This window comes from Micrasema longulum, unplaced genomic scaffold (assembly GCF_059751315.1).
Source record: "Micrasema longulum isolate JH-2025_06_02 unplaced genomic scaffold, ASM5975131v1 h1tg000120l, whole genome shotgun sequence".
NCBI classification, from domain to species: Eukaryota; Metazoa; Arthropoda; class Insecta; order Trichoptera; family Brachycentridae; genus Micrasema; species Micrasema longulum.
The window spans coordinates 513,029-539,572 of record NW_028277326.1 but is presented as its reverse complement, the minus strand read 5'-3'; the positions used below and the strand labels follow the sequence as shown (position 1 = coordinate 539,572).

At 31.9% G+C, this 26,544-nt stretch overlaps 1 protein-coding gene across 3 annotated transcripts; it reads left to right on the top strand.

The window, feature by feature from the left end:
* On the top strand, positions 1-26,544 carry ReepB (Receptor expression enhancing protein B). Of its 3 annotated transcripts, none has more exons than XM_088240252.1 (5): positions 1-340; positions 418-650; positions 4,589-4,712; positions 6,986-7,058; positions 25,313-26,544. In XM_088240252.1, exons 1-4 carry the CDS (start codon positions 211-213, stop codon positions 7,048-7,050), a joined length of 552 nt encoding a protein of 183 aa, XP_088096378.1. In that variant the 5' UTR covers positions 1-210; the 3' UTR covers positions 7,051-7,058; positions 25,313-26,544. The 3 variants fall into 3 exon arrangements, with proteins under 3 accessions (XP_088096378.1, XP_088096387.1, XP_088096392.1); XM_088240266.1 differs by lacking the exon at positions 6,986-7,058 and adding an exon at positions 7,181-7,229 and having other exon boundaries at positions 74-340; XM_088240261.1 differs by lacking the exon at positions 6,986-7,058 and having other exon boundaries at positions 12-340.

Here is a 26,544-nt window from a genome sequence, read left to right as displayed (position 1 = left end):
AGTAGAAATTCGAGTCAAATACTATTTTTGTAGTTGTGGCACTTCTGACCGGAAACTGGTAGGTGAGTCAAAATGAAGTGAAAATTAAAAACTAGAGTGAGGAAGTCAAATCCAGTCAAATCGAGTTGAATTCGTCGAGAAAGCTATTCGTCAACGGTTTCGTGTTGTCCGGATTTTGCGTATCTTCCGAGCCTCATAAAATACATAAAAATGGCTTCTAAATTTAACGAGTACAAAGATGTCCTCGAGAAAAGCCTGAAAGACAAATCAAAGCCGTGGACGAGATATTTAGAACTCGCGGAGGCCAAAACTGGTGTTAATCGTCTATATTTATGTGCCGGTCGGTCTCACGCACTGTCATTTTTTGTGACTTTTTGTTCTATTTTTAGCTGTTACTACATGGGATTTATTTTTCAGGGTTCTCGGCATTCTTAGCCATATATTTGGTGTTTGGTTTCGGCGCTGAGTTGGTATGCAACACGATCGGTTTCGCTTATCCCGCATATGTGTCCATGAAGGCCATCGAATCGCCCCAGAAGGATGATGATACTAAATGGCTAACATACTGGGTGGTGTACGCAGTATTCTCTATTGTAGAATATTTCTCAGACACTCTGGTCAGCTGGTTCCCCCTGTATTGGTTGATCAAGGTAACGACCCTTATCGATTCCATCATATTTTATTCATGCATTCCGTTTCAACCTGTTCTAAAACTATTTATATTGCACAATTTCGCCGTACATTCATCTCTGCCGTACGTACATCGTTGCTAATCGCGTATGAGTACTTGCGGTCGGTCAAATAATTGAATGACAGGTATGTGTTTTATATATAATATGTGGCGCGTTAACCTATGAGCTGTGTGACTATATTCTATATTGATAGGTTAATTGGCCGTCATGTGAATCTACGCCGCGGGTAGAATGTCAAAACTGGTTTTAAAACACTCGAATGAACACCTATAAAAAGCACGCGATTTATTAAATGATTATTATTCGCACATAAACATAATTAGATGCCGATATGCCAAATAAACATTATTTTGAGGCATAAGTTATCATTTTTAAGTTATAAAATTATATTACAACAGAGATGTAGAATATTTTAGAGAAGGAATATGGCATTCTAGGATGTTACAGGGTTTCATTGGCCACTTAAACTTACATTAAAATCAATACAGGTAAACGTCGTTTTACGCCGGGGTTCTATTCCGAGAGACACCGGCGTAAAATGAACACAAATATAATGAAAGATATAAGGTTAGGTTCCGTGTCAACATTCTAAGAACAATCTAACATGTTTATTTAATATATCTTTATATATATATAATTCCTCTGTATGTGTGATGTCACTGAACTCCTCCTAAACGGCTTAACCGATTAACGTGCGGTTTTCGGAGAAATATAGATCTTTGCGCTGTGCGTGTTCGTAGATATTAAAATCTTAAATCTAATCTGTAAAAAAGAATTAAGGAGCACAAATGTTTTATTCGTCGATTTACCAGGGTTGCATTTGAGGAGAATGCATTTCCAAAAAATGGAAAAATGTTGTTTATTTGTGTATAAAAAAGTTTGTTTTTGAATGTTTATAAACAACATTCATTTTTTGTGGATCTCAATCAGATTCTTTTCTTAAAATTTTTACCCATTTATTTCATTTTACTGGATTTTTGGTAATACTAAAATAATATTAAATTCAATAAATTTTAAAAAATCGTATTCCTACGTAAGTACATCCCTCTGTCAGTGAGAAGACCGGAGTTTGATGTTTGCAAAAAGAATGCCATATTTGAAAAAATATTTATTTCATGTTTTGGAATTCAACCATAAACAAGAACCTGGGTACCTACTTATCAATGAAACGTCTTTTTCTAAGGTAATAGTTGACATGCCAACATTTGGGCAGGACAACGTCTGTCGGGTCCGCTAGTATCCTATATATATAATATACAAAATAAATTATGAATGTATTTATTAAATACAGTTTAAATTCCTTTACAAAATAAATAATCTCTTGATACAAATAATCTTTTTTATAATAAATACTAACTCACCAGTTCATCCGCACTAAATTAAATTCTCACACTTTTTTGAAAAAAGCATCCAATTTCATTTGCCTTGATTATTGCTTCCTTTCTTGCAGAATCATAGCATAAACTTCAAATATTTTATTATTCTTTTAATTTTAATAATAAAATACAAAATATAATCATACCTTTTTGTTTTTCTTAAAAACAAAGGGAAAACTAACTCGGGAACAATTTCACATACACAATAGGCTGCTCGCGTACACGGTAATAGAATAAATCAACGTGTAAAAGTGTGTGCTATTAGAATCGCGGCGCCTACTGTCGTCTGGTGTTAGCCGAACCGGGGAATCCCACGCCCGCACCAACCGACGTAGTTGTAAATCGCCGTAAATCGAATCAGTGCAAAGCAATGTTTACCAGTATTCCTTTTATTATTTAGAACAGTTGTTTTGTATGAAATAGGCAGCTTTTCTAATTCAATCACTGATAAACATTTGCCTTTCTCTTAATAAAATATCAACTCATTCAATATTTATAGCGCCCTTGAGGTGATTTTCACAAAAACGGCGCTATATAAATTATCCAAATATAAATAAATAAATAATGTTTCTTCAAGAGAGATGAAGCTGTTAAGAATATTGAAGTATAGTCATTTACAGAGCTTATGATCTTTCATCGGCTGGGTTGTGTGATCACTTCACACCAATCTTTCTCAAAGTGGCTGATAACACCCCCTTGTGGGCGCTGAAGGCCTTCAGGAGGCGATAGAATTGAGGGACGGGTCTAGGGGGGCGATGGCTATAAAGAGGCTTTCAAAAGGTACCTGACTAGTTAAAAAGCATTCAAGATAGTTTAGTCTTACCATACAACCCGGTTTTACAAATTTTGTGGGCTCAGGGAAATTTTTCGTGGGCGAAGGGATAAATAAGTTTGTTAATCCATGTTTTACTCACTAACATTTACCATTCCCCCGGTGGTTGACTTCCATATTCACATGTGGATTTTTCTTTCAATTCTCTATATATTCTTAGTTTGAATATTAAATTCACATGCGTGTTGGTCCACTATCGAGACTGATTACGATTACTAATTGTTTCCTCCTTTTTAATTATTATGGCTTATGAGCACAGCCCAAAAGGCCATAATTCAACAACAAACCATCACACATTTCTTGAATCCAAAGAAGTGCATACTTTGCACTTCCGAATTACCTTCTTGCTACCAGATTACAGAGAGCTTCCTGTAACCCTTCCTTTGGGCAGCTTTTCTTGTTTGACAATAACAACAACAAACCATCACGCCGTTCCTCCGTAGGAGTAGGCAGAGAGGATATAACGCCATATCACTCTGTCTTTTGCATACAGACATCGCTTCCTCTACTGATTATTATGTATATATATATATCTTCAAATATTTGTTGAATATGGTAATGCTATGTCTTTTTTTATTTATTTTTATTTTATTTATTGGGGATATCAACCGTAATACATGTAACACAAATATAACAAATAAAATATACAGAGAATAGAACCAATGACAGATATGCACAGAAATAAATTAAATACACGTACAATACATACTAGTGTGTTTGTGTGAGTGTAAGTGAGTGAGAGGGTGGGTGAGTGGGTGTTATATTGGAATGAGGGTGGACATGTGTGCAAATATTGCACAAGTGTCAAGTGTCGAAATTATAAATAAAATATTAAGAATTAGAGATAAAATATAATAAAATAAGATAAAATAAGACTTTATTATTGAAACTAAGTATAAGACAAAAAAAGTATGTTTTAAGATGCGCATTTTAAATGTTATTTTTTTACAATCAAATGGATCAATAAGGGGAAAGTTCAAATTATATTCACTAGCAAAACGTATAAGTGGAGAGTTCTGGGCATAGTTCGTAAGAACTGCTTTCTTGGTCTTCTTCGATTTCAGCATCTACCAGCATACGTATCGTAAATCTTTTAAGCTGTTCTTTTGCCATCCACGTGTCTAAACCAGCTCATGTCTCTTTTCTAGATTTTGTCTATTCAGTTTGTTTTATCCATACATAATGTACAGATCTCGGCATTTGTGCACCTACTGTATGTATAGTAAATTTGTGAATGTATGAATCATTCATAATTTTCAATTAATAAATTAAATAATAAGTCTCGCAGTAATTAAATGATGCAAAATTATGATTGAAATATCGTTAAAACAAATATGATTAGATTCACTGGTTTCAAATTTACACCTTATTGGTTAAATTTTATTTTAAACTACACCTTTTCTTTAAAAGTGGTGTTTGAGGCCACAATCTCAGGCTGGAGGAAACCAGATTTAATCAAACCCATGGAAGCATTTCCTGAGCAATAGGGTTGTTGATGGTTGGAATAAACTGTGACAAGATCTGGTCTCGACGTGTAGTCATACAAAAATGGGCTAGATTTGCCTAGGAAAAGTTTAAATACGCCAACAATGAACTATCGTTAAAATAGTAATAAAGTGTTTTGTTTACACCGCAAATAAACATTATTCCTCACTTGTTTTCTCTTGCTAATAATGTACTTTTTTCAGTGTGTGTTCCAAATCTGGTGTTTCATTCCCTTTGAAATGAACGGGTCACTCTTCATCTACCGCAGAATTATCCGCCCATATTTCCTGAAGTATGAGTCCCAGATCGATGAGATGGCCGACTCAGGTATGTTCACTGAATCGCACTCACCTATATCACTCACCAATATTCGCTCATAATTATTATTGCTCTTATTCTGCTATGAGGAAGTTCAGTGTTAGAAAGAAATATTAATATTTGTACCATCAAATGAACAAAAAGAACTCCATCAACAGAGAGCACTTTTAAAAGAAAACCTTTGCAAGAATAAATCTGCATCTAAGTTTTCAACCTTCCAAGAACAATCGTATCGGGGTTCAATTTCGTTAATCAAACTTTAGTTTTATCTTGATAATTAGGGTATTTTTAAAAATCAATCAGGAGTACTACCTACAAGTTCAACGCCGTTTGCATGAAGCGATCTGAAAAAAATGCCCGGATTTGTGGCAAAAAAATTCATGGCTGTTGCACCATGATAATTTTATTTATACGGTATCACTTTTTTTTTCTATGGCATCACTAAAAACAACTGTCATATAGGTCGGTTTCACACTTTTATGCCACCTTTTTTCACCGTCTTTTTTATAAATTTAAATATTTCTATTGTTATGTTTTAAACAGCGCAATTTATTGATATTAAAACTTTATTGTTCCTAGCACCTGCTTTGAATATACGTTAAGACAATAATTTATCCTTTATTAGTTTTTTTTTTTTTACTTGATTTTATTCTTCATTCGTGTGGCACACGCGGTGGCGCCATTATTAAAATGTAATTTTGGATTTTTGACACATCAATAGAATTCCAAAAAAATTTTAACGTAAATCCAGGGTGATGAAAAATGTGAAATATGTTAATTGGGGGGAATATTTGTATTAAAATGTATGAAGAAAAATGGGTCCTGAACATTTTGGTGTAAAAAGCGGGAAAATGTAAAATTGAGGAACGCAAAAACGAGGTTTTACTGTATATTGTTTTTATGTAAAAAATAAAGCATAATTTTTTTATACTTTGCTTAATTTTACTAAGCGACTATTATTATCCAAAGTCATATGTCCCATAGTGATCACAATAACCTAACAAATGTATTAATCATTGTACATTATTGGGTAGCGACTAACATGTAATTTATTTAGGTGATATGTTATCATGTTTGTATAGTAAAATGCATTCACTTTAGCTAATCAGCAGTACGTAGCATTATCTCCCAATTATTATTAATTATCGTGTTTTCTGACTTTAAACTTGATTGTAAATTAACATTTCAATTGATACAGAAATTGGATGTAAAAAATATTTTCTTACATGCAGGAAAAGTTAGAGCATTTAATTGTATGGCGAAGTCTATCAAAAATGTATGAAAAAATTTATAAAAATGAATTACATCACAAGTTCTTCCAAATCAACCAATGATAGTGTTGTGATAGATTTCCAGTTTCCGGAAAGCTAACTCGCCTATCAGCAGAATTCTTTGACGAGAACTTGTGACATCACGGACGGAGTAATTAAAAAATTTCAAAACTTTGGAAAATCATAGCGCTTTTAACACAATACGTAAAAATATATATTTTTTGATTTAGCGTTGTTCGATAGTCTATTAACACATATATTTTTCTTAAAAACCACTGAACTTCCTCATTGTACCCACTCGACGGACACTTACAAGCGGCGAATGAAAGCTTTAAGTAATTATTCATACTTAATATAAGAACCATGTTAGTTTTACAGTGATGAGTAGAGGTCACAAAAATTAATTTGAAAAAATATCAGCATATTAAAATGTTTCTTAGAATTGAATTGAGTGTCTCTTAATTAATCATCAATATTAGGACATTCATATATTATAATATTTTTACTATTTTAAGACCAAATAAATAAAAAAAACATGCACAAAGATACATTCTACAGTTATAGTGTACTAGAAATTCCTTACTGTAAATCAACTCAGCAACCTTTACAAAAGATGTTAAAAATATTATCATTAACAATAAAATATAAATTAAAAAGTAAAAAATAAAAAATATTTTGTTAAATTAATGTGATCCCATCATCATCAGTTTAAATATAAAAATATTCAAACTGATGATGGGATCGCCTTGCGTTGCCTCTTGCCTATGGGGGCGATACCATACCAATACCCCACCAGACACATCATACAACTTACCTACATAGATAGATGCTACAAAAAAATACATGGAAAAATATACCTTGTACATTATATCATACTATTTAAAATAATAGACAACTGTATTTTTTAAATGCCAAACAAAAAAATAACAGTACAAGAAACTTAACTTTACACACTACTCAAAAATAAGTTAATTTTAACTCATCGAATATTTTTACTTTCCATGTATGCAGTGTTTAATTATCTCAATGATCTCCTTAACCGCGATGGTAAAAATACTAAGACGAAAGAGCAGTAAAAGGAATAGTTGAGTATAGCCGATATATTATTAAGGAACTAATGGTTTTCCCCCGTCTATAAATGTGGAATATTGTCCGATTTTGCATGAAACCCTCGCCAATCCGATCTCATTATGTTTTGTTATCCAGTTTCCAAGAATGATTGAAGTTTCACACCAACTCGATACGACCGATCAAGGTAGGCAAAGACCGTGTCAACTTGCCTGTTGCTTACTTACTCAATTACTCAATAAACCAAATAAATTAACAAAATAAATTCCATGTTAATACAAATTATAACACTAACAAGGAAATTAAAATTCAGTCGTGCTTATTTTCAATGTTTTAATGGGCCACAAATCTTTATTTCTGTCTGTATGCCTTCAAGTTAAATAACTTCTTTGTTGTTTACTTAATCAATCAATTTATTAGACAAGTAATGTCCAATACTATAATTATTATTTAGTTTTAAGCCAACACCTTAAAGCTGATATGCTTAAATCTTAAAAGACTACTAAAAAATCTCTCTGGAAACAGTGCTGTTATGTCGTGTTACATTAAGCAAAATATGAGATATTTTTTAATTTAAATAAAATTAACACATTATGATATGTTTAATAATCTATTTTCCATAATTTGTAAAATAATAACATAATTTAGCCATGTTATAGCAAAATATGACTTAATACATATTTTTTTTCAATTAGAGATTAGTCGGCCTTGTGGTGTAGTGGTTAGCGCGTTTCTTACCACGCAAGAGGTCTCGGGTCCAATTCCCGACGTGAAATATTTATTTAAAAAGGTGTTTTTGCACTAGAATATTTCATAGCTCCTGGACTGATACCTGAAGCGTAAGATTCATCATTTTACCTTCATGTGATGAAAAAAAGTTGATCAAGTTACGCTGCAGTTGGTGTTCCAATGCAGTGCCCTATTCACCGTCAGGTGCGGAAAGGGGAATGATGATAAAAGAGATACATATATAAAGTCTTGTATTCTATGTAAACTTACGTAATATCAAGAGCCACACGAGAGTTAAATCTATTTTAACGAAGGTTAGTTGCTGGTGGATTTTCTCTTGTCCGAAACAAATCTAGCTCATTTTTGAAGCTGTTGAGAGGGCTCGGCTCTTGTAGCTCATTCCAACAATCGACAACCTCATTTCTCAGGAAATGCTTCTGTGGATTTAGGTAGAATCTGGTTCTCTTCAGTCTCGACTGTGGCCTCGATGTCGAGCAATAATTAATTGAATCGAGAATGTAAATTTGAAACTCAATAATTCTTTTGTATTTTGTAATATTAATTTATACATAAAACCACAGCTTCCTGTAATACCTACGTTTAGTCATAGCGAAAACAGATAATCACAAAAAAATTCTTTGAAAAGAATTCAATATAATATGGTATCGTGTAGTGGGTAGAACGGTTCATGAACTTGCATGAAGTGTAATGTCTATTTTAAAGATGAGATTACAATGTCATAGTTGATGACACGCTTTAGTTCATAGTTTATCGGGACAGTTATTGTTTTATATTGTAAAGCAATAATGTATTCTATTAGATGAATTTATAAATAACTTTTGCCGTTTCTTTTTCTTATCTGCCTGTTTCTTTATAGGCTTCTTCCAAATTTTTCCGTGTCTCTCTGTCTTGGGCAATCTGTTTCCCCCCATGTCTCGCGAGTTCAACGGTGTCATAGTCCATCTCCTCTGTGGTCTCCCACCTTCATTTATTTCAGTTTGGTATTCTGAGGGTGCACCTATTGACTTCTTGTCTCGCCACATGACCCGCCCACTGCCATTTTTGTCTTCCCACTCTTTCTGCGAATCTGTCACCTTTGTACGGCGTCTTATTTCCTCATTCCTTATTCGGTCTCTTAAGGAGACACCCATCATTTGTAAACCGCTGAGTGCACTTAATTTTGTGGACACTACCGGCAGTGCTTATTGCTTTTTACATTATTATACTATTTTGGATAGATCTATTTCAAACTAAATACATAGTTTATTAACAAAAATAACAATTACTTTATCTACTACATACACACTTAATAATAGATTTCTCTGGATCATGTTTATTCTGCCTAACTAGGTACAACCTGTTTTAAGGCAGACATTTTTATCCAAAAATAAACAATAACATTACTACCTACTAGTTTATTTACTATACAGTTGTACAATATTAATTCATACCATTAATTATTTAAGAATGTATTTTGAGTAAATTTTCTGTTTTTTTTCGACCCAAACCCAGTACCCAATTTTTTACAAATTTATTCAATCGAATCCGGGTCATGGTATTGCAATGTTTGAATAACATATTGAATATTTTGGGGCCCAGAAACCTGAAATTTCTTTGCCCGAATTCAGAGTTTGTGATAGACCCCATGACCCATCCTCTAGTTTGATTTCTGGTAGTGTGGGAGTGTTCCTTTTATATAATTGCTTCATATCTAAGATCTCAAATTCCTCAATAGCAAATAGCATCTGAATTTTGTCATTTGATTATTGTATTTATTTTAATATGAAATAATTTTACCACATATTTATTTAGTTTCAAATCATAATTAATTTCCTTATCCACATCTAGTAGTACATATGGCACTCCATTGGTACTCCAATCGCGATGAATCCTAATCATTTGATTCGTGAAGGTAAAGTGATCAGTCTTACGCTGCGGTTGCCAGTCCAGGGACAATGAAATATTGTGTAAAATAACCTTCTAAACAAATATTTCATTTAAACCATTACGGGTAAGTAATAGAACCCGGGATCTCAAACATGGTAGACAAATGAACCAACCTCTAAACTAGGCGGAAGACTTATCTCCGCTCAATTTCCTTTTTTAGGATTTTTACCTGAAAGTAGCCATCTATCTGAAAGCACGCGTCCAGGGTTCTGGTTCTATTTCACATACAGAACTGCATTAAAAAATATAAGAAAGTGTGTAAAATCACTCAATTAAAATTAATATGTTGACCGGTTTTTGAGGCATAAAAATAAACTTTATAAAAATAATATTGTGGGATAGTTACCATAACTTCAAAATCAGCAGTTTTAAGTTGCCCATTAAAATCACATACATATTTGTATTTTCCTCCATGAATGTTACAAATAGGCAAGCGTGATTCATCAAATATATATTACAATGTAATAATTTGAATGCATGATTGCCTATTTGTAGCATTCATGTACGATGAAAAAAAAGTGTTTTTAGTGGTCAACTCAAATGCTGATTTTGAAGTTATCAAGTTGTAGTAATTACCTCGCGATACGTATTTGCGTGTTAGTATACTAAAACAATGCTATAAATAAGGGAGTATGGTAGTTGTCCGTGGCTCTATCCCACTGCATTCCTCTCGGGCATTATGAGGACCAACAGTTTGCAACAACATAGAAGGAATGGAATCACTCTGACCCATTTCTTCAGGCCGATAAAAGGTTATATCGAGAACTCGATCATTTTGGAGAGTATCAATTTTTATATTCTGGGTGGATATCTCTCGTTTTACCTCCCGGCTTCTAGAACCATCTTGCCTCCGATCATGCCGATGTCGAGTCAGGCACTGAACACGATCACTTTGGAGATCGACATCTTTCACATTAATGAAATTTGTGGAAATAGATTTCGTAACTGAATTTAATACAAATAAACGGTTTTTGCTACCATTCGTGTTTGCAATGTAGTCATGAGAAAGATTAACAATATCCTACAAAAAGCCTTCCATAAAATTTGTCACACGCACAGTGAAAAAGACAATGAAAACAGTTTAAATGAATTGAAATTGTGGTTTATGAAATTGAAATTTTTAATGAGTAACTCGTTTATTGATGAAAATAATTGTTTTTAGCACGATGGAAACTGATAGCAAGACCCGCAGTCTTCAGAACTGTTTTTAGAAATCTGAAGAGATTGGTTTCACACCAGCGAAACTATGTTTAAAAGGCAAATACTTTTTCTGTTAGAGTATCGTGTCTCAAGGATTCCTGGCCTGATAATATTTTGTTTTATTTCTCATGTTATTTTAATCCAATATTAAAACAATATATATTCACGTAAATTAGTTCAATATTCCACATTTAGACCTTTGGTTTTGGTATATATCTTCATTTCCGAGTTATGGTCAAGGAAAAACATTTTATATAATCAACAAATCAAATATTACACTTTGCAAATTTGTACATACTACACATTTCACGATATAATTCCAAGTATGCATTATTGTATATTCTGAATAAGAATGCATACAGTTGCATAAAGATAATACGCCACAATAACATTCCATTCTAGAATGTGAATAGTCAGACGAAAAAAGTATTTTCATGTATCTTGTACAAATATATCGCAAGTGACTCATGGCATGCTCCCAATCAATAATGCTTACTCATATTATGCTATTATTTAGCTGCAATGTTTTAAAACTTTCTAACTATTTACTAATTATTTACTAATTACTATTATAAGGAATATTATAAGGAACAGAAAAGTTATTGAATTCGGACATAGGTGTACCTCAACAGAGATGGACAACATTTTTAAGAATGAAATTTGAAAGTCTAGGCGTTTACAGGGCTTATGATCTGTTATTGGCTGGATTTATTATTCTGTCTTTGTTTGAACATCCTTATTTCTTCAAATTTCCCATCTTTTGACATTTGTAAAGTAAAAGAGCTGAAACGTTTATTGATGTTGGTTGAGATTCAGTCTGAATACCTACTAGGAAATTCCTTTAAGTACTTAAAAACATATGTTTTTTTTAATCGTCATTTTTCTGGAACTTTATTTAAACATTTCTTTTTTAATCTAAAAGAATTAGGAATGTAATTTTTAATATTTTTCTTAAATTATTTGCATTCTTGACTGATTTTTTTGTTTACTTTATTCATTTCATTAACGAAAAATACTGTACATTCTTTAGACCGGCTGGTTTAACTAGCGATATTTTGATTCAGAAAATATTTAATTGCGATGTACACAAATTGGTTTTAAATATTTATTTTTTTCATTTGTCAATATTTCAATTTTGGGGCTCATTTTCAACAAGTCATAAATAACTCACTATTAGGAAATGGGAACCAAGTTGCAATAGAGTGAGGTGTGAATCTCGGACCTATGATCTGTGAGTCCGCGACACTATCGGCGGGACCACAACCTGATTTTAAACGCATCCTTATTTTGATCCAAAATGTACAAAATAACGCTGACTGATTGATGATTACCTTGCATTTTCAGATTTGCAAAAAAATAATCATGTAAAATTTTAGAAGTTAAATTACTAAAGTAATCATTGTTTAAAGAGATTAGATTAGATTATTTAGATTAGTTTATTATATAAATAAAAGACAAGTGATACTTTATTTATTTATTTATTAACGGACATTGTCCATGTATACAATTTATAGGGTTTAAATATTACAGTAAAAGAATAGTTTAAAACATTAAAAAAAAAAAGAAGCATTGACAAACATAAGGGACATCGAGACAAGATCTGGACTATTTATTTAGTGCTCGTTTAAATCGTTGTAAACTTAAACCAAAAAAGTCCAGATCTTGTCTCGAGTTAACAATCCACAAATTTGGAATATCCAGTGACCGGTTTCACCGCTTTTCAAATAATAAATTACAATGAACTTCCATCAAGAATTTTCACTTACAAACTTAAATGTTTTATTTAGATTAGATTATTCGATTCGCCGGTTTGTCTTTGAAGTGATTTTTTTTTACATTAAAACTGAATGACAATAACTTTATTCATAAAAATGACATAAATAAGTATATTTCGGTTACTGATTCCATAATAAAATGTAATAATCACAGTTTATTTCACATTATTTATTACAAAATATTAATTTAGTCTTAATGATATTGTAATAAAAAAATGTGTCAAAATTAAATAGTGTGTTGTATAAACAAATTATGTCATCTTTATTAGTGGTGCAATGGGTTAGTTACGTAAGTGTGCAATGTAATTATACTAATTAAATGATGCTCATAGTTAAGTATTAATTTGTGTTTTAAAATGCTTTCATTTGACCTGATTTTGTTGCTAACATTCCACATAAAATCCAGTAACACGCATGGGCTACCTCACACTTTCATATACGTTTTCCACTTGCACTAACATCTTTAGAAATTGCTTGTTTTAAAATTTATTGGTTTGATTCTGAGGTTTGATCTCATTTTCTCATTTCTGTTCATCTTTTTAAAAAATAACATCAAATGCAAAATATTTTCTTACAACAAATAGAGTTGGTTTAAAAATATGCCATTTTCTTTCATTTGATTTTTTATATAGTAAAACAAAATAGAAAACGGTATTTTTTAAAATCTGAAACCAAATTTAGAGCGGATTTTTACAATTTTAATGTTATAATTGAGGGATTTAAAAGAAGAAAACGCCACTGTCCACAATCACTTTTTTGGGAAGACTAACAAAACCACTAGCGAAAAGTCAAAAAGACTCGTCTTATAACCTCCATATATTAAGGTTTAATATTTAGTAGTCAGCCAGCGTGTTTGCCTACCATGCAAGAGGTCTCGGGTTCGATTCCCGACATGGTTAATATGAAATATTTATTTAAAAGAGTGTTTTTACACTAGATTATTTCATAGTCCCTGGACTGGTACCTGAAGCCTAAGACTGATCATCTTAACTCCGTGTAACAAAAATACACTGCGATCAGTGTACCAATACAGTGCCCTATGCATCATTAGGTGTGGAAAGGGAATGATGATGGTGATGTTTAAATTTTAAAAAAATTGATAACATTAATTACTAAATTATACTTCGAAAAGGAAGCTTATGTAGCTTCGAAACCTGTCAGTAATAAAATTGAAAAAAAATTGTTTTTTTTTAGTCTTTATTTAATAAAATACAAACATTATTACAATATTAATACATTATAAAAAGAAATAAAGCAGTAAAACATATTTTGTCCTGATAAACTATTAAATAAGAGTTTGTCATAGTTTGTTGAAATAAAGTTGTTTTATTTTAATTTTAAAATGTTATTTATTTTAAGTTGTGCAAATTATGCATAGCGAAAAGACTATTCATATTTAGTTCAATGTGCACTTTGAACTTGCTCATGGTTTTATTGGTCTTCCCAAAAACAGCGATCATGGACGGTGGCGTTTTTACATTTAACCCCCTAAAAACAAGTTTTAGATTATAACTCTCGGGTTAAAATGCTGGTTCTATTTTATATTATATCAGAACTGCATTCTTAGTCCGCTCGGACACAAACAAGTTTTGGGAGGAGATGTTAATATAAAATGTATTATTATTAACTTATGTAATGATGCAAAATAGCAGAAATTCGACCTAGGTCAACCCAATAAAGATTGGCTCGTAGAAACTTTGTATGTGTGTCGCATATGTTGATAACATTTGTACAAATAGTGACATAAAAACAAATGCAATCTGAATTCATTTATTTGTTAAAAATGTATCGAATACAAGTTCAAAGATTAAAATAATTAATGATGTGCATTCGAGTATGTCTGTTGTATTATATATTTTTTTGAAACATTTTTATTTTTATAGTTTACATAGGTATTTTGTTCATAATTAAATTCGATTTTTACATTGGTGGGTTTTAAGTCCCAGGCGACTCTTGAACCAAAAACACTGGCCGTGCATTTCTTGTAAACTCTTGCCATGAGCATTAGGGGCCTCCGTAGTGTAGTGGTCAAGATACTTGACTCACGCACGGTAGGTTCCGGGTTCGATTCCCGGTGAGAATACAAAAAATATAAATGTGATTTTTCTCAAGCCTGGGTGTTCCGTGATGTAATTCACTACTGTAATTGGGCCTCCTGGCTTGTTGTGGTGAAAAAAAAACAGTAAAAAAAATAAGTCTAGCGTGGTGTTGTAAACGAGCGATAATATAATCTGCAATGACAGCCCGCGCATAGGAACGCTAAGATCGCCATTGCTTTTGTTTGTATACTGTTACCTCATGTTTGATAATCCTATGTTCATGAATTAAACGTAAGAAAATAATTAGATGACAGTAAATTAAGAGATGGTTGATTTATTTAAAAAAGTGTTTTTACGCCAGAATATTTCGTAGTTCCTAGACTGACACCTGAAGCTTGAGACTGATCATCTTACCTTCATGTGACAAAACTGATCAAGATGCGCTGCAATTTTTATCCTAATGTAGTGCCCTTTGCACCATTAGGTGCAGAAAGGGAATAACAAAAGTAAGAAAACCGGTAGATGACGGTAATGCAAGAAAATAAGTAGATGACAGTAAAGTGATGAAAATAAGTACAAGATAATAAAGTATGAAACTAACTAGAAGATGGTAAAGTAAAAGACAGTAAAGTAAGATAAATCTGTACAAAGACGGTTAATGTATTTTTTAAATAACTTAAATTGACTTATGTCATTAGTGTGAAATACCTAATTTAAAAAATTTAGTACTTGTCTATAAAGATTAACTCCAAATATTGTTTGTAACAGCCTTCTTAAACATGTCTATATTGTTGTCTTCCAGACGTTTGCTTGTGCGGTGAAGATTAAGTATTATTCCCTACTGCTACTCTCCTATCCAAAATATCCCTCCTCAAAAGGTATCCTGTATATTATTATTTATTTCAACTACCTTTATTGGGTTTATTCCTTTTTAAAACCAAGTTCACTTTTTATTTTAATTTTCATTGGAACATTTGGTACTTATTACAAGTAGTAGTTACAATACAAACATTTAAATTAGGTGCCTAATAATCATAAATTAACGAGAGATAAAAAGAAATGATGCTTCAAGATCATTTGAATAATTATTTAGCGTATAATCACAAATTAAATTGTTTTACTGAAGGGTTTGGATGAAATTAAATTTAAATTCCATATTATCGCTTTTCTAAAGCGCCTTTGAGGTATATTACAAAGATTGCTCTATTTAAGCTATCCATTATAATGTATTTTTAAAAATACTTTCAAAGGAGGATTTTATTCTAATTTTATAAAAGAATAGGGTATTTTTATAATTTATTACATAAATAAAACACGAGTGATACTTTAATCCACAAATTTGGAATATCCAGTGACCGGTTTCATCGCTTTCGCGACATCTTCGAGACTGGTATCTTTATTAAAAAGTTAAATGTATCTATACAGAACAGAGGTAAGGATACATAATTCAAAGTTGTATGTAAGTAAATTAAATAAAGTTATTTTTATCTTAAGGATCATTATCAACAAATGGATATTCCGAATTTGTGGATTAAAGTATCACTCGTGTTTTATTTATATAATAAATTACAATGAACTTCCATCAAGAATTTTCACTTACAAACTTAAATATTTTTATAAATCTGGAAATAACATTGAAAATATTTAGATAGAATATTTAGAATTTTAATGATACTATCAATGCATGAAAAGCGTTTATCGAGCACATACAAAACGACTCGCAGTTGGCGTCATGTCGCTTTGACGTCACACGTCATGCAACCGAGTGCACTTCTAACAAGCGTTACAAGTGCACTCGGTTGCATAAGCGTACAAGTATGGCGGGATAATGTAATACTTACTGTTTGTCACTTAGGGTGTGAAATATCTTGTTTTGTGATTCAAGACATGAATATGTAAAATCACCGTCGATAATTTATCTGATGTCGCGCGTAAAAAACATATGATACCATTATTATTGTAATAATTGTAAAATACCCTATTGAATTTTAATTGAACAAATTTAAATGTGATAATAGTTTTTTTTTTTTTAAAGAAATATTTGTGTTATGTTTTATCTAATAACTCGCCATTAGAAAATGGGAATCGAGTTAGGGTAGAGTGGAGTTCGAGCCTCGGATCTCTGATCCATGAGTCCGCAACACTAGCCACGAGACCACAAACCGGTTCAACAGGTTCTAACAGGAACAGATTTTTGAGAATCCTTTATTTTCTTTATTCTCCCTGCAAAATTCCTTCCAAAGAAAATATAATTATCCTACAAATTATCATTATGTTAACATATTCTCTCTTATATACTTTGTGTTACTTTAAACACATTTCAAGATTGTTCATGAATTATTTTATTGGTGACATTCTGGAAAGGTTAGCTACATTACCTGAAAATAATTATGTGATTAACGAAAGTAACAACAGACAATGAAAATATAGAACATTGTATGAAAATGTAAATGTATTATAAAAATTAATATCATAAAGGTTTTTAACCCTCCCTCCCTGGTGATGTGTAGCTAGTACACATTGTGTCTAATAACTATAATATCTTTATAAATATAATAAATATTGGGTTTAGATTTTCAGTATTCCTCCATTACACATTTACGTATCGACTGAAATAATTTGTTATTAAATAATAAGTACTTATTAGGCACAAAAAAAGCATTTTATCGAAAATCGGGGATAAATTACAAATATTATCAAAAGTATATTCACAGTATACCAATGTTTCGCATTGTTGCGTATAAAGAAAATATTAAAGAATTTACGCCCGTCACAGTCAGTCACGTAGTCCAGTACTTAGTAGCCTCGGGAAGTTGGCGCGGGTGCACGTTTGTCCGAGTCGTTAGCGATACCCAATGGTTTTTTCATGTTTTCAGATTTGAAATATTATCATCTTTTTATCTAAATATTATCATCTTACGGAGAAACGTCGTGATGGTCTGTTGTTGTTGCTGTATATTTTGGATTGAATGTAATGTAAATAAGGTAGCCAGCGATTGTTGGTGTTCAAAATGAACACCGAGACACCTTTCCTTGGGCCAGTTTTCTGAACTGAAGATGAACTGCTAAATATGAAGAGGCTCGTGAATTGTGACTTTTTACCGATTCCTTCCTCATACTAACAAAACACAAACACATACTAAACTCGCCGTATAACGTATTCGTATGCGTAGGGCGAGTAGGAACAATTTGACATATCACAAATGTTTGTGCGGTTACGGTTACATTTTTTTGTACCTAGACGTACGGGATATGCCTTGTTGCGTTCGTGCAATAATATTGTGGCCGTATTACGTACGTTGGTATGGGTAAGGCGGTTAAATCGCTCATAATTGTTACAAAATCCGCTCTGCAGGGTTTTTCTACTTTTGAGCCAATCACAAAAAAAATTAAATACAGTACAATATTCATATGACAAACGTATGAATGAGTCAATGCGAGTTTTGCAACTCACCTAGTATTTTAATACAGTTGAGCGTGAGTTGTGACTCACGGTCACCTTATTTTGTTAATTTTCTAAAAATTGGGGGGGAAATCCAGTCCTGTTCTACAAAAATCTAGACAAAGTAATAATATTTACACGTGTTGCCCAGTATGTGGTGAAATAATTCAGTCAGTTGAATCTTACCAGCATCATTACAGGTTTCAGCTCTACAAAAATCAACAGATTGTATTTTCAAACATAGGCAGAATGGTGAATGCTACACAGTGTGTAAAGTAGGCACTTAAACTGCCTCCACATAACACAGCATTTTATTATCTTTTTTTTTTTTGCACCACAACAGGCCAGGAGGCCCAATTACAGTGGTGAATTACGTCACAGAACACTCAGGCTTGAGAAAAATCACATTTAATTTTTGTGTTCTCACCGGGAATCGAACCCGGAACCTTCCGTGTGTGAGTCAAGCGTCTTGACCACTACACCACGAAGACCGACATTTGGCCAGCATTTGGTTAAAGGATTTTTTTTCTGCCAAATTGTTTTATATGTTTCCCCGTAAAATGAAGTTACTAGATAACAAAAGGTATTTGAAAAAATAGATCAACATCTGGCTGAAGAAAATTGGCATAGAATTTTTTTTTTTAAATTGAGTGATGTGTGAACTATGTAAATTAAATTTTGAACACTGTACAATGTACAGTCCTCCTCAGAACAAGTTTATCTAGTAAGGAGGTCTCTTGAATTGATTTTGTCTAAATGTTTTTATTGATTGGTTTTTTCTGGTTTTTGTATTTTTTATGGTCTCATTGTAATTAAATGATGTGATAACTTATATTTACTTATAAGTGATTAATTTTAAAATACTTGGTACACTTCCACTTATTTATTTGGCCAATTGGTGCTTTCACCCTCTAATGGGCATCTTCTCAGCAGAATTAAAATTAAAATTTAGAAGATTTCAAAATTTTAATGAATCAGCAGATAGAATTAAAAAACTCACCCCCCTTAGTTGGACCCTGTACACTGTGATAAAACAATAAATGTTTTTCATAGAATAGAATCCTCTCTTAAAGTAAACCGCCAACACATGTTTCAATAATTTGTCTCACTCTGTTCCATTGAAATATAGCGTATTGTATATTTTTCAACTTATTTTTAAATATACCTACACTTAGGATAATATTTGGTTTCATATAAATAATCCTTACACTGCATAATATTCGCCAGTCTGAAGATGCCCATTAGAGGGTGAAAGCGCTAATTGATTAAATAAATAAGTGGAAGTGTACCGAGTATTTTTAAATTAATAACTCATATGTAAATATAAGTTATTAATTTAAAATATATAAGTTATTACATCATTACAATAGAATTCCATCAAGAATTGTCAATAAATAATTTAAATAATAAAAAATAAATAAATTAATATTTTAAAAAAATCATTGTAATTTGTAAATATGTAACATGTTTTCGGCCGATATTATCATATCTCGGTAAAAGGCCTCGATAAACAAAACAGCCAATGACAGGTCATAAGCCCTGTCATTGGCTGTTAAATGCATAGACTTCCATTTTTCTTTCTTTAAAATGTTCTTCATCTCTGCTGTAATAAATATCAATCATAATTTTAAAAAATGGAAATTCATTTAGAGCGGGTTTTATAACTCTGAATGGGCATAGTAAGGAGAACAGAATGATTTGATATATTTTAGAGCTACAAAGGGCTTTCAAGAAATTAAACAAACGATTTCAATAGTGCTAGGAACTGAAGACAGACAGTTGGACAAGCAACTGAAGAGACTACAAATTAGGATGAAAAATGCTGGTTTGTTATAGCACGTATGTAGATCACTTCAATCCTCATGTGGCGGCTATGAAATCAGTGTGGGACAGACATAGTATTAACAAAAAGCTTTTAGGAATAGCCTCGTGTATTGTGTTGAAGAAATCTCACTGATTTATTCTGATTTGTCTCAAAGTTATATCAGTGAAATGCCTATGAATTTTATTTTACAGAAATGTTATGCTGGTGGTGTTTTTTTAATTTATTTTTAATGCATTGCCTTTTTTTTCCATTGGTGGTGGACTTAAACATATGTTTTTGATTTTTGGTTTTTGTCAAAACTCTAAGTACAAAAGTATGTACTTTGATATTAGGGTTAGATACATTTATTTTTTTTAATCCTGGAATATAAAGCCTTTATAAAACCTTTTCAAGATCAAATATAAAAGAAAGTCAATGTCACATTTTTTGCACATCCATCGTTTTACGATCACGACGTATTGTGTGCATATCTATATTATATAAAAATTTAGGTTCCGTATTTTTGTGGCCGCAAATATCAGGAAGTAATCGATGGATTGACTCAAAAATTTTACAGAACATTGGATTTTATTAAAAGAGTGTTTCTATATACTTTTTATTCAGAAGTTCCAACGGAAACGGAACAGTCTATGCGTTTAAAATTTACTCATAATTTATCATAGTAACAAGTACTGAATGACAGTTCTACACAGTGATGCCATTTTATCAATTCTAGTCAAAGATACAACTTTCTTTCCTTATATTCTACAGCATAGGCACAGCAACGCAAATTAAGATATTAAATTAATCTATTTGTTTTCTCGGTAAATGTATAGTTGCTAGACTATTTATATTTACTCCCCTAATAATTAATATCAAAGCCACAGCGAAGCTCAAGCTTAAGCATCTTAAGTGTGCTCATAAATATTTTCTTAATTTTTTTATTAAACTCTGTAACCAGCAGATAAGTCTCAGCTTTGCGAGTACAACAATACAAATATGTATGCTATTTTATTGTTAAAAGAAATAATAAAAAAGAGGGTGGCCAGGTTCAGCTTGTAAATTTATAAAAAAATATGTTATATTGTGTTGTTTTTATTAAATTTATTCATAAATGCACTCAAACAATCCGATAACATTAAATACTTAAAAATATCTATTTTTTGACTTATTTAATTTGGCACTAAAAATATTACATTAGTTTATAATAAGAAAATTTCATAAAAGTTTTTTTCGTTTTGGGTGTACTCGAACATTATATCTCAAGAAATGAATGAAAAGTTTGCGCGTATCGTCATATATGCCTTTTGCCTCATAGAGTGCAGAATGATCAATTTTCTCAAATTCTAAATATGTGTAGCTAACCTTTGTTGAAAAATTATCAAACGCCTCGTGGAAAAAATGAAAACACCTTTACTATCGTAATTATATGCTAATCTAATAATAACATCGAAAAGACACTCCTGTCTTGAACAGGCCAATTTATTGTTGAAATCTGATATCTCAAATTTGATATTCAATATATCGATTGCATTTTTCAATTAAAATATCGATTTCTAAAAATATGGGCAAAAATGCCAAAAAAATGCCTTGTAGGTCAATCAAGTTTTACAAGCATGTTAACTTGAAAATTTTCTTTAATACTAAAGCTAATAATATGCAGAACATTATAACGCCAGTTTTAAAAAAAATCGAGTATTTGTTCCGGCATTTACTTAAACATTACCGTGCGTGATTTTCATATAAATTTATAGAGCGAACTGAGTGAAAAATTATTTTTTGTTAAACGCATACTTATTATTATTCGTGATAAGCAGGCAGCCTTTGCTGACGCACCTATATCTCGTGTACTGCTTTTTGTCTGCGTTCTTCCTTCAAAAAAGCATCCAAACGGTTTGTGAACTGGTTGACCGAAATGGAATGGACAACTAGACTTGGCAATTTATTCCAGTCTGAAACTAACCTGCTGGAAAGAAAGTTTTTCTTGAGATTGAGGTGGAATTGGGGACGAAAGAGCTTCGAGTCTTCGTCTTTAAAAATTTAGTCCGAGAGGCACATTGGAGCCGGACTGACGCCATGTCGCTTGAGGTATTGTTGGTATATCTACCCATTAAAAATGTGTTTTACTCTCGCTAGCCTACTACTGCCTCTCCGTAGCAATGAGAAAACATAGAAAGGCAGCACTGAGCAATGTAATTTATTGAATAGGTCCGTTCTTTCCCCACATATCATATTTCGAGACCCGGATTATCTTTATCCTTGAATTTTTTACTTTCCCCGCTCGAACTAGTTGGAAACTTGCCAATATTTTTTTCTTTGAAGATCAATATCCGGACCCAGCATTAAAGAATTTTCACTTTTGGCACATTGACAAAACGTTTTAACGATGCACTGGCAATACAGTTGGATCAATTATAATTAGTTTTTGTTATCTGATTGATGCTTCAACTCGCCAATTAAAATAGACATTTCATCCGAGCAATGAAATACTTTTAAAAAAAAAATGATCAACTTGAAACTGGTTGTAACTCCGTGGGTGTGCCGAGGACTTTGGATCGGAAGGTCCGTGATTCATACCCAGCTCTACAAAAGCTTGTTCCCCATTTTCCTACATGGTTATTTACTACTAAAAAGGAAATGCCTTCAAATTCAATGTATTTCGATGAATTATTCATTAATTTATCATCATTCCCTTTCCGCACCTAATGGTGCATAGGGCACTGAATTTGTACAGCAACCGCAGTGTATCTAGATCATTTTTGTTACATGCGAGTATGGTGATCAGTCTTACACTTCAGGTGCCAGTCCCGGGACACCTTTATAAATAGATATTTTATGTCAACCGTGTCGGGAATTGAATCCGAGACCTTTTGCTTGGTAGGAAACCGTGCTAACCATTTGGCCACGAAGCGGACAAACGGGCGAATTATAGTAACACAAATATTAATGAACTTTTATGCAAAATACTTGTCAGGTTTATTTCTACTAGTGATGGGCCGAGTACTCGTTTAATACTCGGTACTCGGCGTATTCTCTGTTTAAATGACGAGTATACTCGGTTAAACTAAAGTAATATAATATTTTGGGAAATGTAATAAAAACGTTAAGGCGTTCATTAATCTTCAAAACCCATTATCTTCCACTATGGAAATCGATTGGTTGTCAATAGCAATCATTTCGGCGACTGTTTTGTGGATTTCATTAGCCTGCGAATCATTTATGTCCCACTTTGCTGAAAATGACTCCCGAAGGCTTTGTTGCATTCGATTCCGACGACGAAGTTGAAGCAGCCGTCTCACGATTTTAGGATAGAGGTTCATTCTGTAAATCTTTTCGTAGAAGCATTACGTCCAACACCACTTTGTGAAATCAAAGAATTGCACAAGGAACATTTCACTTTGGTTTTATCTTCTTCAATATCGTAAAATTTCAAAATTTGCAATCTTTTGCGTGAACTCGTCAAGAATTTCTGTACACATTTATCAATTATTTATGCAATTTGACTTGAATTTAAATGCTATTTTGTTGTAAAATAACAAGCCACTGATTACTCGACGTTATAGACGGGGCGGGAGGTGGAGTGCCGCGTGCCGGTCGTATGCGACGGGAAAGCACCCGCGGATCTGTTTAAACCTATTTTCGCGCCCCAAACAAAGCATTTGATTGATTGAACCGATTTATTAGGCCGAGTATTCGGTTTGGCAAGCATCAAACCGAGTAAAACTCGTACTTGGTAATTTGGTAAATCTTGTACTCGGCACACCTCTTATTTCTACATAGCAATTAAAAAAACTTAAACGGTCAAATAAATAAATTAAAGTTAAATGTCATAATTATTATCAAACCCTTATCTGTACCCTGTGGTGCATAGGGAAGTTACAGGAAGTTAAAATGATTAGTTTAGGCTTCAGGTCCAGGAATGTAATGTTGCAGTGTAAAACCCTATAGGCAAATATTTTTTGTCGACCCCCCCAGGAATCGAGCCCTGGACCTGAAGCATGCACGTATTTTTCTCCTTACACGAAAAGGCGTAATGTGCCGTTTATTTAAATTTAAAAAAAAAACTTATTTACTTGTTTTTTTTATTGCCGCTGTCTGTCTACACAGGATTGCATTACATGCTTATTTGTCTTATGTTTTCTTTTTTATATGTGTATTTATTTTTCTATGTAAATATTACTACGGTTTGTCTATGTTATCACCGCCGTCACAAAATGTGCTTTTTATTTGAAAATATTCCATCTCAATATAACCATCATGAAATTATTGCTAATGTTTAGAAAAATGTCTGTGATATAATGACAGTGATCATGGATGTCTTCAATTTTAAAAATAAATTAAAAACAAAATGACCAATAATATCGTCACACCGATGCGAAAATAGTAAATCTGTCGCTCTTGCGAAACGAAACATTCTTTTTTAGAATATATTTAAATAAGATTGTGCACTGAAGCAAATTCTTAAATCTCTAGTTACATGAATATGACATCTATACAGTGTGTGCATAATCGCTGTCCTTATATTATTTGATAAACTTTATGAATTGTAATCATTTAAATTTCAAATATTTTATTTATGAAATTGATGGTTTATAATGATTGATAGAACTGCTTTTTAAATAATAATTTCAACCAAATAAAAACACAATTGGAAGGCTTTATATTAATAAAAATCATAGCTATTAAATTAAAAACTTTGTACAATTACCTTGATGGCCTTGTAATATAAGATAACCTTTTACTCCTTTTTTCTACCCCTGCCTTTTTGCAAAGAATGTGTGAAAAATCTCGATAAATTTTCTATAAAAATAAAAAACATTTAAATTGATTTTTTAAATGAATATATGTGTAACATGTTTTGGTGAATTGAGTGAGGTCTACAAAATATCACCAAACACCTTGAAATTTTTCAAGCTGCAATAAAATGACATAAAAACTTGGGTAACAGTATTTGAATGTTTTGGAATTTCGTCAACAGCAATCCACCACCGCGTAACTTAAATTTGACCACTTTAGAAGAGAGAAATTAAAACGTTTTTTTTATGAGTGTTTATTGTAAATTATGGATTTTTTTGACATTTAGGTAAATCAAAGTAAGATTTATCAACATGTATAAAAAAAAAAAATTTACTGAACATGCATAAAAAAAACCTTTTAATCTCTCCCCCGAAGTGGTCAAATTTGAGTTAGGCGATGATGGATTGTCATTGACGATTTATTGTATTGAAACCTAACCATTGTAATTTTTTTTGGTTTAGTTTATTATTATTTTTGCTTTATTATTTTTTTATTTTGTTTTTTATGTTTCTAACGTTTTTTTTGTTTATTTTTCAGCCACCAAACTCGTGTCTGATGCTATCAAGAAATCCCACTGAAGACAATCTTGCTTCCAGTGAAGAAGAAATTTACATAGTGCAAAATCAACATTTTAACCATCATTTAGAATAAGAATATTTTCGGGAATTCATTAATTACATGGCACTCTACCATTACTTTATTACGCCTTCATTGCATCTTTAACTATCTTATAACATATATTTATAATTAAATTCATCAAATTAAATATACAAACAATAATATAGAATACTTTTATAATGCATCAATTTTTTCGCCAACCGTACTATAGACAAATCTTAAGAAACAGGGTCTTCTTTTTGGTACGTTATTTTTTTTAAAATATAAAAAAATTTAAACATGGACAAGATTTTCATACAGTTTATTAAAAACACTTTTTAACTTGTGTTGATTGTATATTTTTGTCTTTTTAATTTGCGTAGATAGTTTTTTCATAATATTACAATTACGTTAAAGCACAAGTAGGCATTTAAAAATGGCAAAAATGTTATTGAATTTAAAGTGATTTTAAACTTTTACTTATAAATCATTACGCGTAATTAGATCATGTAACTTATTTTATTAATGTTGCTCAATCAAAATAAAATGATTATTAGTTTTTAACATTAGAATCTTCTTATTTTTTTTTTCTCCGTTTATTGATTTTTACTAAGAGGTCATTTGCTTTCCAACAATTCCTCAAACTGCGTGGCCTTCAATCTAAAACTCGGTGCGATTTCTAGTCTGAAGCGACTTGGAATTTCTTTTAGTGATTTTATACCTAGATCGAGTTTTTTTTATACCATGTTAGTTATTAAAGATAATTGAGAGGTTTTATTTATGTATAAATTGGCGCTATTCATTTTGTACCTAAAAAATAACATTTTGGATGAAATAAATCATGTGGCTCTAAAACTCCGAGGAAGGTGCTGAGCTGACAAATTGGCTTTACAAAATTCCACGGAAAATTTTGAGCTGTTTATAAAATATAATATATAGTTATAGCAAATGCATTCACGAAGCTTCATTCACGTGTGATAGTGTATATTATTCCTAGTTGATTAAGTACTTTCATGACAAGTTGTATTTTTTAGATCTTATCAAGTTTATTTCTTCTTGCGGAGAAGGTGTTTTCATTGAATTAGCTATAATATTGTTTCTCGCAGTCAATACATTATTTCAGATCAACGCTGTAATATTGTAAACAGATTTATTAAAATTGTCTGTCCAAA

Coding starts and splice junctions, on each gene's coding strand:
- ReepB (XM_088240252.1), top strand. CDS start 211: ATGGCTTCTAAATTTAACGAGTACAAAGATGTCCTCGAGAAAAGCCTG. Junction 651..4,588: donor CCCTGTATTGGTTGATCAAG/GTAACGACCCTT, acceptor TACTTTTTTCAG/TGTGTGTTCCAAATCTGGTG. Junction 4,713..6,985: donor CGATGAGATGGCCGACTCAG/GTATGTTCACTG, acceptor CCATGTATGCAG/TGTTTAATTATCTCAATGAT.